At 47.3% G+C, this 17649-nt stretch overlaps 1 protein-coding gene across 1 annotated transcript in view; it reads right to left on the reverse strand.

The window, feature by feature from the left end:
• The window catches only part of LOC116972127 (cadherin-4-like), a 41426-nt gene that overhangs the window by 11661 nt on the left and 12116 nt on the right, over positions 1-17649 (reverse strand). Inside the window, exons 3-12 of the mRNA XM_033019485.1 lie at positions 16526-16737; positions 13261-13395; positions 11194-11342; positions 10607-10613; positions 10083-10227; positions 5681-5838; positions 5089-5223; positions 2055-2240; positions 941-1100; positions 697-874 (exon numbers count right to left, since the gene is read on the reverse strand). Coding sequence (XP_032875376.1) covers positions 697-874; positions 941-1100; positions 2055-2240; positions 5089-5223; positions 5681-5838; positions 10083-10227; positions 10607-10613; positions 11194-11342; positions 13261-13395; positions 16526-16737 — 1465 coding nt within the window. The remainder of the gene's footprint in view (positions 1-696; positions 875-940; positions 1101-2054; positions 2241-5088; positions 5224-5680; positions 5839-10082; positions 10228-10606; positions 10614-11193; positions 11343-13260; positions 13396-16525; positions 16738-17649) is intronic.

Below are 17649 nucleotides of genomic sequence, written 5' to 3' on the forward strand. Positions count from 1 at the left end.
AAAAGCAAGCGTGGTTTTGTTTTGCTAAATTGCATGCATGTTCAACAACTGCTCCTGCACAAACAGTCACAAACTCACGGGCCCACTCACACAAGGACAGGCACACGCACACCCATCACACAATAAATGCGCACACACACCCAGACACACTCACAAGCACAAACACAAATACCACACACACACACACATATACAGACACAAAAACTCAGCATGTACACATGCATAACACACACATGCAGATGCACACACAAAAACAAAACACGCACACGCATGCAACTCATGGACAACACACACCCATGCACAGCACACAGGCACAAACACACACACAAAAAACACATGCACGCACATATACACACAAAATACACACACACATGCAATTCACGGACAACACACCCATACACACAAAACACAATGTTATTACACACAACACACATGCACAGAGACATAAAAACACAACACATACACACACAAAGGCACACAAACATAACACATGCATAGACATACACATACAGAGACACAAATACACATTACATGTACAGACACACACACACACGCACCCAACACAAATGCCCATATGCACCACCTACACACAAACCACCACGAAGGTGGTCATACAGACACAGGTTCGTTTCACAATGCTGGCAATGCCCGTGAGCACTCATGCATGCGAGGTGGGGCCGTAGGGGAACACTCTACCTGACAGTTTTGCTCTCTTTGCCAGTGTCAGCACTGATGGCTGGGTACCTTCCCAGCTTCTGACCGATTGTGACTTTCTTCCTGTTTTCGCTGATGGTGATTCTCTTTGTGGTTGGCTTGAATGAGAACCCTTCCTTCTGATCCTTTACATGGACTCTTAACCGAATAGGCTTGCCGCCTCCACCACCGCCTCCACCTCCACCACCGCCTCCACCTCCGCCACCGCCTCCACCTCCGCCTCCGCCTCCACCTCCGCCTCCGCCTCCACCTCCGCCTCCGCCTCCACCTCCGATCATGGGAATTCCACCACTGGCGAAACTGGCCATAACAGAAGAGTGATACGTTGCTTTGTTGGTAACTCGGAGGAGAAGTTCTCGAGTTGATGACTCTTCATAATCCAGTTCCTGTGCAGGGATTATGAGGGAACACAATCATTACAAAGTTAGCCGAGCTAGGTGGGCTGCAGGGGGAGGTTGTTGAGACTGCCCCTATTTTTTTTAAATGTAATCAATTATTGCAATAATGTATACAATACATTATTGCAATAATGTCGATCCACACATCCAAGGAAGGCGATGGCCGGAGGCCCGACAGCAGCCTGGGGCTCACCTGGAATGGGCACTGAGCACAACAACTAGAGCATGGATTGGACTTTGAAAAGGCGCCAAGACATGGCGCATTGAACCATTGTACCAAAACTTTATGGACAAAATCCCACCTTAATGGTCAATGGTGTTTTATTGTTGCATGTGTAAATGCACAGTGAAATTTAGTTTAGTTTCGAGTTTAGACATACAGGCCCTTCGGCCCACCAAGTCCACACTCACCAGTGATCCCCGTACATTAGTTCCATCCTACACACTAGGCCCAATTTACAATTTTACAAAAACCAAATAACCTACAAACCTGCACGTCTTTGGAATGTGGGAGGGAACCGGAGCCCTCCATCATCAATCCCACCCCCACTGTCTTGCGGGAAGCGGAGATTTTTTTTCACCAAATTTCAAAATCCGGATTACAGAACATGGGGGGGATTGTCCCCCACCTCTCAAAACATGGAGGGGACGTCTCCCCCTGTGTCCTTCCCCCCCTGAAGTTTGGTTAGGACGGTCAAAGAACGAACGACCTTTGTTACCATTATTGCCACAGAAGGGCGTGGAGGCCAAGTCAATGGATATTTTTAAGGTGGAGATTGACATATTCTTGATCAGTACTGGTGTCAGAGGTTATGGGGAGAAGGCACGAGAGTGGGGTTGAGAGTGAGAGATAAATCAGCCATGATTGAATGACGGAGTAGCCTTGATGGGCCGAATGGCCTAATCCTGCACCTACAACTTATGTATGATTTGCAACTTTACCTTTTGAAGCACGAGGATTCCTTCATTGGTTTTCTCATCCATCACGAATCGGAAGTGGCCTCCTTCATTCCCCTCAATAATCTCAAAGTTTCCCAGCCAGTTATCGGTATATTCTTGGTCCATATCGATCACTTTTATGCGTGTCACTTCATCGCTCAGAGTATTCTCCTGAACAGATACTTCATACTGGAGGCAGAAAATAAAACACTTAGTGGAAGTGGAAGGCCTGTTTCCATGCTGTATCTTGAATCTTAAACGTAAACTAGAAATCCGCTCCACTTAGGTATATCAGCAGGTCTTTAAAAAACCACTGATGATGGTGGGTTCTTTCCCCCCTCACCTCCCAATCCTACATCTATCACCAAGAAGGCCTATCGGGCAGTGGGTGCTTGATAACACCACCCTATATAACCATATAAACCATATAACAATTACAGCACGGAAACAGGCCATCTCGACCCCTCTAGTCCGTGCCGAACACATAATCTCCCCTAGTCCCATATACCTGCGCTCAGACCATAACCCTCCATTCCTTTCCCATCCATATAACTATCCAATTTATTTTTAAATGATAAAAACGAACCTGCCTCCACCACCTTCACTGGAAGCTCATTCCACACAGCTACCACTCTCTGAGTAAAGAAGTTCCCCCTCATGTTACCCCTAAACTTCAGTCCCTTAATTCTCAAGTCATGTCCCCTTGTTTGAATCTTCCCTACTCTCAGTGGGAAAAGCTTTTCCACGTCAACTCTGTCTATCCCTCTCATCATTTTAAAAACCTCTATCAAGTCCCCCCTTAACCTTCTGCGCTCCAAAGAATAAAGCCCTAACTTGTTCAACCTTTCTCTGTAACTTAGTTGCTGAAACCCAGGCAACATTCTAGTAAATCTCCTCTGTACTCTCTCTACTTGGAGGTGCTCAAACACTGTGTTGATCTGGAAATATATCGCTGTCCACTGTCCCTTCAATCATGGCGGGGTCTAAACCTCCCTTTTTAAAAACATTTTTTTTTTTTCTGTAAATGTTTTTTTTATTAGATTTTTAAACAAATGTACAATTTACAAGGGAAGGTAGAAAGCTCAAACAATTTAAAAAACACTTAAACAAAATTATCAAATTAAAATATTAACATTTTTATCTATAATATATTCAACCTCCTGCGGTGACCAGCGTGCACAGAAGGCCTCCACAGTCCCCATGGACACTGCGTGTTCCCTCTCTTGGGACACGCGAGCACGGACGTAACCCCAGAAAAGGGGCAGACAGCCGACCGCTGTGCGGCCATCGACTGCCCGCTGCCTGGGCCCGCGAATGGCCATCTTGGCCAGGCCCAGGAGCAGACCGACAGGGAGACCCCCTCCTCCCTCCCGACCCTCCCCCCTCTGTACCGGGTGCCCATAAATTAATAGCGTTGGACTAAAATGTAGCCAAAACTTGAGGAGCAGCCCTTTCAGATATTCGAACAGTAACTGCAACCTCTCACACTCTATGGACACATGGAACACGGTCTCTTCCTCACCGCAGAAATGACAAGCAGGGGAAGAGTCCGTGAACCGGCTCAAGTACCTATTACAGGCCACGGCTTTGTGTAAAACTCTCCACCCCAGGTCCCCGATGTAAAGGGGGAGGACTCCCTTGTAGAGAGACCTCCACTGGGGACCGCTCCCCTCGTCAGGTGGTAACACGGACCGCCAGGGTGTGTCTGGACGGAAGACGAGGGCGAGGAAGTGGAGAGTGTGCAGGAGCAGCCTGTACAGTACGCGCCTCTCTGCGTCACAGAACGGCACGCTGGGCATTTCGGAAAGGCGGCTCATGTTGCATGGGGCCGGGTCTCGGGGAGGAACCCGGGCCATGGGACCTATGAACAATTCCGACTGAGCGGGGGTAAGCTCGTCCGGAATCGCTCCATGCACACGCCTCTCCTCGACACCCACCATCACAGCCACGACACCCTCCTCCCCCTGAGGAGCAGGGCCTTGGCTGAAGGTAACCAAATTCCTGGCTTTCAGGAGGTCACTGTAAAAGCCAGGCAACTCCCGCCTAGCGCGTCGACTCATGCCCGCTCCCTTGCTTCCAATAAGAAAGGGTTTAGTCCTGATCTTCCAACCTACCTCATTGCAGACCCTGCACTTGCTCTGTAACTCTAGTGCTATAACACTGTAACATTGTACTCTGCACTCTGGTATTGTTCTCTTTGCCCCTACCTGTGGTCATGTGTACGACTTGATTATACTCATGTATGGCATGATTTGACTGGAAAGCACACAAACAAAGCTTTTCATTGTATCTCGGTGACAATAATAAACCAATACCAATCTATAAAATAAACTGTTAATTGAGAGAGTATTTAGTTTCCTTCAAAAAACCAAAAATGCTCACAACAGCAGTGATAGCATTAAGTTCAATTTAGTTTCGTTTGTTGTCGTGTACCGAGGTACAGTGAAAAGCTCTTGTTGCGTGCTAACCACTCAGCAGAAAGACAATACTGTACATGATTACAATCGAGCCATCCTCAGTGTACAGATATATGATGAAGGGAATAACATTTAATGCAACATTAGGATAGTCTGAGGGTCTCCAATGAGGTAGATAGTACCTCAGGCCTGCTCTCTAGTTGTTGATGGGATGGTTCAGTTGCTGATAACAGCTGGGAAGAAACTGTCCCTAAATCTAGAGGAGTATAATTTCACACTTCTGTACCTCATGCTTGATGGGAGAGGGGAAAAGAGAGAGACTGATTATGTCCTTGATTATGATGGTGGCCTTGCCACGGCTGGCTGAAGCATAAACTGAGTCAATGGAAGGGAGGTTGGTTTGCTTGATGGTCTGGGCTAAGTCCACATCGCTCTGCAGTAACTTGTGATCTTGGATGGAGCTGTTCCCAAATCACGCTGCAATGCATCGCAATAAAATGCTTTCTGTGGTGGGGACATGCCAAATTTCTTAAGCCTTCTAAGGAAGTAGAGGTGTTGGTTTGCTTTCCTAGCCGTTCAACGCGGGTGTGCAGCCTTTATGGGGATTCTCACGTCTATACCTCATATTTTTCCAAGGTAGGAATATTGTCATTGACATCCAGGATCTGGATTTGGACGTTTGCAGTCGAAGTCAACCCCTGGTAGTTTCCATTCAAATCTTGCCCTTTCACCACAAGGGTGTACAAATCTTTCGTCTGTCAGAACAAGACAAAACAGTTTACTGTAACATTATTATATGTAAGTACTTTCTGTACACCAGCAATATACCCCTGCCCTCCTTCCCCTCCTCTCCTCTCTCCCCCACTCCATTCCTCTCTCTCCCCCTCCCCACTCTCTCCCCTCCCGCCCGCTCTCCCCATCTCCACCCCCATCTCTCCCCTCCCCCCCTATCTCTCCCCTCCCCCTCTCTCCCCCCATCCCCCCCCCCTCTCCCCTCCCCCAACCACCCTCCTCTCTCTCCCCTCCCCCAACCACCCTCCTCTCTCTCCCCTCCCCTAACCACCCCCCCCCTCTCTCTCTCCCCCCTCTCCCCAATCTCTCCCCCCTCCCCCAGTACACCAGTACTTTGTGTCTAACAAATTCAATAGGCTGGGCTGGACATTTGTAAATTAGCTTCAACAGAGTTGCAGAAAGTGAATCTTTGATACAAACCTCTCTGTCTAAGTTAGTTGCTATTGTTCTAATCATTCCATTATCATATGCCTCAAACATATTCATGCCTCCCTGGGATAGAATACTGTAGGCAATTTGGGCATTAGCTCCTATGTCTGCATCTGTGGCTATGATTGTTAAATTCTGAACCACGGTACCTAGAAGAAAACGCAATGTAAATGTAGATTAATGGCTTAGGTTTAGCTTTGGATTATTATTGTCACGCGTACCGAGGTACAGTGAAAAGCTTTTTAGTTGAGTCAGAGAAAAGACTATGTCTATTACAAAGACTAAAGACTATTACAATCAAGCTGTCCACAGTGTATAGATACCTGATAAAGGGAATAATGTTTAGTGCAAGATAAAGTCCGATCAAGGATGGTTTGAATGTCTCCAATGAGGTAAATTGGAGGTCAGGACCTCTCTCTGGATGTTGATAGGATGGTACAGTTGCCCGATAACAGCTGGGAAGAAACAGTCCCTGAATCTGGAGGTGTGCGTTGTCACATTTCTATACCTCTTGCCTGATGGGAGAGGGGAGAAGAGGGAGTAACCGGGGTAAGACTGGTTCTTGATTTTGCTGGTGACCTTGCCGAGGCAGCATGAAGTTTAGATGGAGTAAATGGAAGGGAGGTTGGTTTGTGTGATGGTCTGGGCTGCGTCTGCAATTCTCTGTAATTTCTTGCGGTCATGGATGACGCTGTTCCCAAACTAAATGGCAAAACTAGAAAGCTGTTTCCTCCCATGTTTTTATGCTTAGCTCTAGATTTGTCCAGAGAGAGGTCCTGACCTCCAATTTACCTCATTGGAGACATTCAAACCATCCTTGATCGGACTTTATCTTGCACTAAACATTATTCCCTTTATTGTCATGGGTCCCTAGGAACAGTGAAAAACTTTTGTTTGTGTGCTATCTGATCACAGTTACACAGTTCCCTGAAGGTCGCGTCACATGTAGATAAGGTGGTGAAGAAGGCTTTTGGTACATTGGCCTTCATCAGTCAAGTCAATGAGTATAGAGCTTGGGACATTATGTTACAGTTGTACAAGACCTTTGTGAGGTTGCATTTGCAGTATTGTGTTCAGTTTGGTCAGCTGGCTTTAGGAATGATGCCATTAAAGTTGAAAGAGTGCAAGGATGTTGTCAGGACTTGATGGGCTGAGCCATAGGGCAAGGGTGGGTTGGGTTGGGTAACTTTACTTCCCCGAGTGCAGGAGACGGAGGATGATCATATAGTCATGTGTAAAATCATGAAGGGATAAATAGGGAATAGATCATAGCATGAATACACGGTCTTTTGCCCAGGTTAGGGTAATCAACAACCAGAGAACATAGGTTTAAGGTAAGATGGGAAAGATTTAATGAGAACCTTTTTTTTACTCGGGAGGTGGTAGGTACATCGAATGAGCTGTCAGAGGAGGTAGTTGAGGCAGGTGTTATAATAACATTTGGACAGGTACATTGATAGAAAATGTTAGAGGGATAGTGCAAATGCAGGCAAATGAGACTAGATTAGATGGGGTATCTTGGTCAACATGCACAAGTTGGGCCTAAGGGCCTGTTTCTGTGCAGTATGACTATAAATCAGATAATACTATACATGAATACAATCGAGCCAAACACGTACAACAGGTAGAAATACTAGAGTGCGGAATAGAGTTGCTCAGCATTGCAGCATACTAGTTATAGAGTCATGGTCATAGAGTATTACAGCGTAAAACAGACCTTTCTGTTCCAGAGACAATGTCCAATGTCTGCAATGAGGTAGGATGGAGAATTGGGACAGTACCATAGCATATGGGAGGATCATTCAGAAGTCTGATAACAGCAGAGAAGAAGCTGTTCATGATAGTGCTTTTAGTTTTCTGTATCTTCTGCAGATGGGACACAGAGCGCTGGAGTAACTCAGAGGGTCAGGAAACATCCCTGGAGAACTTGGATAGGTGACCCTTGGGTCGGAACCCTTCTTCAAACGGATTGGGGTTTGGGGGGGAGGGAGAGAAGAAAACTGGAAGAGGGGAGAGGCTGGACGAATAACAGGTTCTCTGTCCAGGGAGCAGGGACAATGTCGTCCACTGGCCCACGGCCGAGCCCCCGAGGCTCCGAAGTCGGGTCGCAACGCCACCATAACCCCGAAGTCGACCAGCCTCGCGTTGGTAAGTCCTGGCTCTGCCTCCGGAGCCTCGAGGTCGGTCCCAGTTGGAGGCCGCCAGTTCCGCGATAGGCCTCAGCGCAGATGGAGACGGAGACGGGGGATACGGCAAGAAAGGTCGGAACCCCCCCCGAAGGAAGAGTCCAAAAACATGTTTCTCCCACCCCCCCACACATGCACAACTAAAATAAACCAAAATAAACTGTAACAACGGGACAAAAGAAAACAATAAAAGAAAAGAAAAACGGACTGCAGGCGAGCCGCAGCTGCAAGGCACTTCCGGTCTCATCATTGGTTAGGTTTCAACTAACAGGGGCGACACGGTGGCGTAGCAGTGGAGTTGCTGCCTTACAGCGCCAGGCTCGGATTCGATCCTGACTACAGGTGCCGTCTGTACGGAGTTTGTACGTTCTCCCTGTGACCGTGTTGGTCTTATCCGGGTGCTCTGGTTTTACTCTTACACTCACAATGCATGCAGTTTTGTAGATTAATTGGATTCTGTAAACATTTGGAATTTGTCCCTAGTGTGTAGGATAGTGCTAGTGTATCGCTGATGGGCGCGGGTTGGGTGGGCCGATGAGCATGTTTCCACGCTGTATCTCTAAAGTCTAAAGTCTAAAAGAGACAGAACTGCAGATGCTGGAATTCTGAGCAAAACATAGAGTGTTGGAGTAACTCGGTGGGTCGGGCAGCATCTGTGGAGAGAATGGACAGATGACGTTTCAGACCGGGATCTTTCTGCGGACTGATTGTAGTAGAGAGGAGAAAGCTGGAAAAGAGCGGTGGGGGGTGGGGGTTTACAGAACCTGGTAAGTGAAAGGTGGATACAGGTGAGGAGGGTTTGATTGACTGATGGGTGGACCAAGGCTAGAGATGATAAAGAGCCAATAGACAATACACAATAGGTGCAGGAGTAGGCCATTTGGCCCTTCGAGCCAGCACCGCCATTCATTGTGATCATGGCTGATCATCCACAATCAGTACCCCGTTCCTGCCTTCTCCCCATATCCCCTGACTCTGCTATCTTTAAGAGCCCTATCAAGCTCTCTCTTGAAAGTATCCAGAGAACCGGCCTCCATCGCCCTCTGAGGCAGAGAATTCCACAGACTCACAACTCTCTGTGTGAAAAAGTGTTTCCCCATCTTCGTTCTAAATGCCTTACCCCTTATTCTTAAACTGTGCCCCCTGTTTCTGGACTCCCCCAACATCGGGAACATGTTTCCTGCCTCTAGCATGTCCAGACCCTTAATAATCTAAGATCCCCTCTCATCCGTTTAAATTCCGAAGTGCACAAGCCCAGCCGCTCCATACTCTCAGCATATGACAGTCCCACCATCCCGGGAATTAACCTTGTGCCAAAAGGGTGTTGGATAAGGAGAGAAGAGGATTGGAATGTAAAGGGGGAGGTATATGGGTGGGGGTGGATGCTAGTGGGGAGGAAAGGGGGGCAGGATAGCGGAAGAAATGTGTGTACACCAGGGAGGGAGGCGGCACAGGAAAGAGAGGTAGGAAGGAAGAGGGAGAGGGATGTTACCTAAAATGACAGAATTAAATATGCCCCTCCTCTCTTTCAGCTTTCTTCAACCCCCCGCCACCATTAGTCCCAGCCCAAAACCCTATCTCAAGCCCACAAGCTCAGGTAACAATCCATGTCTAACGATGGGTCCCAACTTGAAACGTTACCTATCCAGAGAGTTCTCCAGAGATGCTGCCTGTCTTGCCAAGTTACTCCAGCACTTCACGCCTTTTTTTGGCATGAAGCATCTGCAGTTCCTTGCTTCTTCTCTCTAATGTTCACATCCTAGGTTTGTAAGCTACCCGAGCGGTCGTCAGAAACGTGTCCCCTCCCCCTCATAGCACGGGTGTTTAAAAAACAGAGAGCTTAGGTTGGAGGTGAAGGATCAGAGGTTTAGAGATTTCCTTGTGCAGAGATCAGGGGCGGCACGGTGGAGTTGTTGCCTTACAACGCCAAAGACCTGGGTTGAATCCTAACCTCGAGTGCTGTCTGTACAGAGTTTGTACTTTCTCCATGTGACGGCATGGGTTTCCTTTGGGTTTCCTCACTCACTCCAAAGTTCAGTGGCTTCTGTAAAAATTGTAAATTGTCTCTGGTATGTAGGATGGTGCTAGTGTGTGGGGATCGCTGGTCAGCGTGGACTCTTTGGGTCAAAGGGCCTATTTCCGCACTTTATCTTTGAAGTTTAAAGCTGCTCAGCGGGTGATCATTGAAGACGGCTCATGGTTCTTACCTAATGTGCACCGTTCTTCAACACCTCCCACGAACACTTGCTGCTGGAATACCGGGGCGTTATCATTCATATCCTCAACCACAATCTTAAGTTCCAGGGGATTCTCTTTTGGTTGGCCATATTTATCCCGCGCTTGTGCCGTCAGCTGAAATTGAAATAACAAAAGAATCTTAAGGCACAAGGAATATATGGTTATGAAGCCTTGGCCATTCTTTGAAATAAATTTGCAATGGAGGATTGTCACATTCCTTTCATGGAGTCACATGGTCGTAGAGTTGTACAGCACGGAAACAGGCCCTTCGGCCCAACTCATCCATGCCGACCAAGATGTCCCATCTAAGCACATACCATTTGCCTGCATTTGGCACATGTCCTTCTGAACCTATCCTATGCATGTACCTGTACAAAAGTCTTTTAAATTTGTTATGGTCCCTGCCTCAACTACCTACTCTGGCAGCTTGTTCCATACACCCACCACCCTCTGAGTGAGTGTTCAGGTTCCTCTTAAATATTTTTCCTCTCACCTTAAATCTATGTCCTCGGGTTCTTGATTCCCCTACTCTGGGTACGAGACTGCATTAAGGCAAAATTCCCCTCATGATTTTATGCACACCCACTGATTCGACCCTGACTATGGGTGCTGTCGGTGTGGAGTTTGCACATTCTCCCCGTGACCGCGTGGGTTTTCTCCGGGTACGCCGGTTTCCTCGCACGCTCCAAAGACGTGCAGTTTTGTAGACGCACAGGTTTGTAGGCTAATTGGCTTGGTTAAAAACTTGGAAATTGTCCCTAGTGTGTGTGTGTGTGTGTGTGTGTGTGTGTGTGTGTGTGTGTGTGTGTGTGTGTGTGTGTGTGTGTGTGTGTGTGTGTGTGTGTGTGTGTAGGAAAGTGTTAGTGTGCGGGAATCGCTGGTTGGCGTGGGCGATGCTCTGCCTATGGTACCGCTGTGCCATCGTGCCACCCGGCTTGGATCATTCGTTTGGTTAGCATGCAAAAGAAAGCTACACACTGTACACCGACTATAACAAAGCTAAACCTGGACCTAAACACAAGCTAAAGGAACTTGCAAATATACTGTATATATATCCAGTGATGAGAACTCACCGCAAACTCAGAGTATTTTTCACGATCCACTTGGCCTGTGATGTTTAAACAGCCTGACATTTTGTCGATCACAAACAAGCCAATTGGAGGTTCGTCTGCCCCTGGTCCTGTGATGGTGTAGGTTAACGGTTCCGGGTCTTTGATGTCAGAGACAACCTAAAGGAGGAAATGGTGAGCAGAGATTTTAGACTTGGCACTTTACTTTAGACTTTAGAAAAACAGTACGGAAACAGGTCCTTCGGCCCACCGAGTCTGTGCCGACCAGCGATCACCCCGTGCACGACACACACTAGGGCACATAAACATTTTGTTTTTACAGAAGCCAAACAAACCTACACGTCTTTGGAGTGTGGGAGGAAATCGGAGCACCCGGAAAAAATCCACGCAGGTCATGAGGAAAAGGTATAAACTCCGTGCAGACAGGACCCATGGTCAGGATCAAATCTGGCGCTGTAAGGCAGCAGCTACCACTGCGTCACCATGCCGCCCCTAGACATGTTGCCATAAGATATTTGGACCATAAGACATAGGAGCAGAATTGGGCCATTCAGTCCATGGAGTCTACTCCGCCATTCAATCATGGCTGATCTATATTTCCCTCTCAAACCCATTCTCCTGCCTTCACCCGGAGAAAACCCATGTGGTTACATGTAGAACGTGCAAACTCCACACAGACAGCATCCGTGGTCAGGATCGAATCTTGGGAGTTGATGCGGATACGAGGGAGAATGTCTAGTTGCTGGTTGTGTGGAGTTTGCACGTTCTCCCTCTGACCGTATAGGTTTCCACCCGAGTGTCCAGTTTCCTCCCACACCCTATAGACGTAGCATCATACAGCGTGGAAACAAGCCCTTCAGCCCAACACATACACCGACCAAAGCACCTTACCCCATCTACACTAGTTCCACCTGCCTGTATTTGAACCATATTCCTACAAACCTATCCTGTACATAGAAACATAGAAACATAGAAATTAGGTGCAGGAGTAGGCCATTCGGCCCTTCGAGCCTGCACCGCCATTCAATATGATCATGGCTGATCATCCAACTCAGTATCCCGTACCTGCCTTCTCTCCATACCCTCTGATCCCCTTAGCCACAAGGGCCACATCTAACTCCCTCTTAAATATAGCCAATGAACTGGCCTCGACTACCCTCTGTGGCAGGGAGTTCCAGAGATTCACCACTCTCTGTGTGAAAAAAGTTCTTCTCATCTCGGTTTTAAAGGATTTCCCCCTTATCCTTAAGCTGTGACCCCTTGTCCTGGACTTCCCCAACATCGGGAGCAATCTTCCTGCATCTAGCCTGTCCAACCCCTTAAGAATTTTGTAAGTTTCTATAAGATCCCCTCTCAATCTCCTAAATTCTAGAGAGTATAAACCAAGTCTATCCAGTCTTTCTTCATAAGACAGTCCTGACATCCCAGGAATCAGTCTGGTGAACCTTCTCTGCACTCCCTCTATGGCAATAATGTCCTTCCTCAGATTTGGAGACCAAAACTGTACACAATACTCCAGGTGTGGTCTCACCAAGACCCTGTACAACTGCAGTAGAACCTCCCTGCTCCTATACTCAAATCCTTTTGCTATGAAAGCTAACATACCATTCGCTTTCTTCACTGCCTGCTGCACCTGCATGCCCACTTTCAATGACTGGTGTACCATGACATCCAGGTCTCGCTGCATCTCCCATTTTCCTAGTCGGCCACCATGTACTACTCCATATAATATTTAAACGTTGCGATAGTACCTGCCTCAACTAACTCCTCCATAAGCTTGTTCTATACATGCATCACCCTTTGTGTAAAAACATTGCCACTCAGGTGCCTATATTCCCCCTCTCACCTTAAACCTTTGCCCTCGGGTTCTTGATTCCCCTCCTCTGGGTAAAAGAATGTGCCTCTCATGATTTTGTACACGTCTGTAAGATCACCCCCTCATCCTCCTGCGCTCCAATGGATAAAAGTCCCAGCCTGCTCAACCTCCCCTATAGCTCAGGCCCCTTAAGTCCTGGCAACATCCCCGTGAATCTTCCCCGCGCCTTTTCCCGCTTTCCACGCTGAACCCGTGACTTACGACAGCGACGGGGTTCTTCATTATTGATTCATTCTCCATGACGGAGGCCGGCGGGATTATCCACTCCCTCTTCTGTCGGCGCAAGCTGCTGTGTTTCGGGAAACGGAGCGTGGGAACAGCGTGCTTCCCCAAAACCTGCCAAACAATCAAAAACGTCAGAGGGCTACAGACCCCGGCCACACAATGCCTTCCCCATGATGCCACCACCCCCTCTATACGGAACTCTGGCCCTGCCCTCGACACAAAAAGCTGGAGTAATTCAGCGGGACAGACAGCATCTTTGGAGAGAAGGAATGGGGGACGTTTTGGGTCGAGACCCTTCTTCTCATTATTTCTATGTTATCCCACTTTCGCATCCACTCCCTACTCACTTGTGGCAATTTACAAAGGATAATCAACTTACAAAACCGCAAGTCTTTGGGATGCGGGAGGAAACCGGAGCACCCGGAGAAAACCCATGTGGTCACATGTAGAACGTGCAAACTCCACACAGACAGCACCCGTGGTCAGGATCGAATCCTTGGGAGTTGATGCGGATGCGAGGGAGAATGTCTAGTTGCTGGCTGGGTGGAGTTTGCATGTTCTCCCTATGACCGTGTAGGCTTCCACCCGATTGTCCAGTTTTCTCCCACACCCTATAGACGTAGCATCATACAGCGTGGAAACAAGCCCTTTAGCCCAACACACACACCGACCAAAACCCCATACCCCATCTACACTAGTTCCACCTGCCTGTATTTGAACTATATTCCTACAAACCTATCCTATACATGTACTTATCCATATAATATTTAAACGTTGCGATAGTACCTGCCTCAACTAACTCCTCCTGAAGCTTGTTCCATACGTGCATCATCCTTTGTGTAAAAACATTGCCACTCAGGTTCCTATCTTTCCTCTCTCACCTTAAACCTTTGCCCTCTGGTTCTTGATTCCCCTCCTCTGGGTAAAAGAATGTGCCTCTCATTATTTGTACATCTGTAAGATCACCCCCTCATCCTCCCGCGCTCCAATGGATAAAGTCCCAGCCTGCTCAACCTCCCCTATAGCTCAGGCCCATCAAGTCCTGGCAACACCCTCGTGAATCTTCTCCGCGCCTTTTCCCGCTTTCACGCTGAACCCGTGACTTACGACGGCGATGGGGTTATTCGCTGGTGGTTCGTGCTCACTGACGGAGATCGGCGGGATTATCGGCTCCCTCTTCCGTCGGCCCAACCTTCAGACTGCTTTCCTGCTATTCCCCACCTTCTACAGACCTGTTACTCCACCCTTCCTTACAGGTGTTTGCTCGCTGCCTTACACCCTGTCCTTTTGACCGCTGCACTTAGTGAAATCGTACCCCTCAAATGCTTATCTGAATCCCCTTTGAACCACGTTGAGGAATTGGCTTTCTGGGCCTGAATAACCCAGTGGCAGTGATGGTGGACAATGCCCGGTCCATCATGGATACTGACCTCCCCACCATCGAAGGTATCTTCAGGACAAGGGATCGAGAACAAAGAGGGTCCCAGTGGGATGGGGGAGGGGGGTCGCCGAGAATAAAAAGGGAGCATCAGGTCTAGTAAGGAAGGCAAATGCAATGCAAGCATTTATTTCGCAAGGACTAGAATATATAAACAAGGATGTAATGCTGAGGCTTTATAAAGCACTGGTTAGACTGCATTTGGAGTATTGTGAGCAGTTTTGGGCCCTATATTTGAGGAAGAATGTGCTGGCTTTGGAGAGTGCCCAGAAGAGGTTTCCGGGAATGATCCCAGGAATGATTGGGTTAACATATCATGAACGTTTGACAGCACTGGGCCTGTAGTTTAGAAGGATGAGTGGGGATCTCATTGGAACTTGCCAAATAGTGAAAGGCCTGGATAGAGTGGATGTGGAGAGGATGTTTCCACTAGTGGGAGAGCCTAGGACCAGAGGCCACAGCCTCAGAATAAAAGGACGTACCTTTAGAAAGGAGATGAGAAAGAATTTCTTTAGTCAGAGGTTGGTGAACCTGTGGAATTCATTGCCACAGAAGGCTGTGGAGGCCAAGTCAATGGATATATTTAAGGTGCAGATTGGTAGATTGTTGATTAGTAAAGGTGTCAAGGGTTACGGGGTGAAAGCAGGAAAATGGGGTTGAGAGGGAAAGATAGATCAGCCATGATTGAATGGTGGAGTAGTTGTGATGGGTTGAATGGCCTAATTCTGTTCCTACAACATGAACTTATAATTAGTACTTTGTAGCTTTGTCTTTGCCAGAAACGTGGCAACTCTTTGCGTATTTTGTGTATTGTATGCAAAAACAAAGGATTTTGCTGTCCTCGGTACATGTGTCAATCAAGTTTCATTAAATTACTGGATCTTTGACTAAAATATCATTTGAGTTGAATCATTGAGTCACTGCCTCAAAAGGAAACCTACCCCCCCCCCCCCCCCCCCCCCCCCCCCCCCGCAGCCATGCTCTCTTACTCAATGCTTGCTGTAAATTACCTCTCGATTGGTAAATTTGGAGTTTTATACTTGGCTGATTTACTGAAGCTGTAACTATGTTGAACGATTCTATGAAACAAATTTTTTTTTAAAGGAACACAGAAGTGACCACAAGCATAACTCCCTCTGTGGGAAGGACAGAGGATGTCAAGATGAATCACAAAGTACAAACATACTTTTTTTGGTTTCCCTCCCAAGTCATGCAGTTTTGTAGGTTATTTAGTTATGTAAATTGTTCAGTGTGCATGATAGAATTAGTGTACGAGTGATAATTGGTTGGCATGGACTCGGTGGGCCAAATGGCCTGTTTCCATGCTGCATCTCTAAACTAAACTAAATTAAAAGTAAATAAGCCTGGTTTTAGAGTCACACGAGCATGAAAATATACCGTTTGGCCCGATTCGTCCATCCTAACCAGGATCACTGCAGAGGTAGAGCTTGGAAACAGGCCCTTCGGCCCACCGAGACCACACTAACCAGCGATCATCCCATACACTAGCACTATCCTACACACCAGGGACAATTTACAATTTTACAGAAACCAATTAAACTACAAACCTGTGCATCTTTGGAGTGTGGGAGGAAACCGGAGTATCCAGAGAAAACCCAGGCGTGTCACAGGGAGAAGTTACAAACTCCGTATAGACAGCACCTGTAGTCAGGATTGAACCCACCTCTCTACCGCTGCGCCACCGTGCCTCCCACTCATGCACCGTCTCAGTAAATCACATCACTCAAAACCTTTCCTGTCCATGCAGTTGCCAAAAATTCTTGGTTAAATGACATTTCTTACCAGCTTCTGGTGATTTGCCGAAGACTCTAAATGGACATGAACTTTCCATTTCTCGTGACTTGTTAAATCCTTTGCGAGAACCTTGAAGTGATAGGTTGAGTGGATGTATTGGGTACGAGTTGCAAACACCTTGCCGTTGGAGTGGATCCCAAAGTTGTCGTCATTGGTACTTAACCTAATGTGTTTTCCCAAATTGCAATAATGGAAAGTAACTGGAATTAAAAAAACAATCATACATCAGTACAGAAGGAATAGAAGAGGGGATCAAATAACCTTTTCCTTACTCAATAAGTTAATGTTCATAAGTTCTAGGAGCAGAATTAGGCCATTTGGCATATAAAGCCTATTTTGCCATTTAATCATGACTGACCCATCTTTCCCTCTCAACCCCATTCTCCTGCCTTCTTTCCATGACCTCTGACACCCGTACTTATCAACAATATACCAATCTGTCTTAAAAATATCCATTGACTTGGCCTCCACAGTTGTCTGTGGCAATGAATTCCACAGATTCACCACCGTCCAACTAGAGAAATTCCTCTTCATCCCCTTTTTAAAAGTACGTCCTTTTATTCTGAGGCTATGGCCTCTGAACCTACACTCTCCCACTAGTGGAAACATCCTCTCCACATTTACACTATCCAGGCCTTTCAGTATTTGGTAAGTTTCAACGAGTTTCCCCCCCCCCTTCACAATTCCCTCCAATTCCCGCATTTTCGGTATAACAACACGGAAGATGGCCATTCAGCCTTCAGGGTCCATGCTGGCTCCCAACAAAGCAAACTCATCAATCCCACTGAGTCACACTAAGATGGTGCTGGAGCATGGCAGCTCTTTGTGTCGTGGTCCCAGAGGAGGTTCGACAATAATGATAATTCATACTTGTTCTATGTAATTCAACGTTCTCAACCACTGCCTACGAACTAGGGGTAATTTACAGAAGCCAATTAACCTATGTCTTTTGGATGTGGGAGGAAACCTGAGCACATGGAGGAAACCCACGCAGTCACAGGGAGAACGTGCAAACATCACATAGACAGCAGCCGAGTTCATGATCGTACCCAGGTCTCTGGTCTGAGGCAACGGTTCTACCAGCTGCACAACTGTGCCACCTCTGTGACTAA

The sequence above is a fragment of the Amblyraja radiata genome, chromosome 4 (genome assembly GCF_010909765.2).
Source record: "Amblyraja radiata isolate CabotCenter1 chromosome 4, sAmbRad1.1.pri, whole genome shotgun sequence".
Lineage (NCBI taxonomy): Eukaryota > Metazoa > Chordata > Chondrichthyes > Rajiformes > Rajidae > Amblyraja > Amblyraja radiata.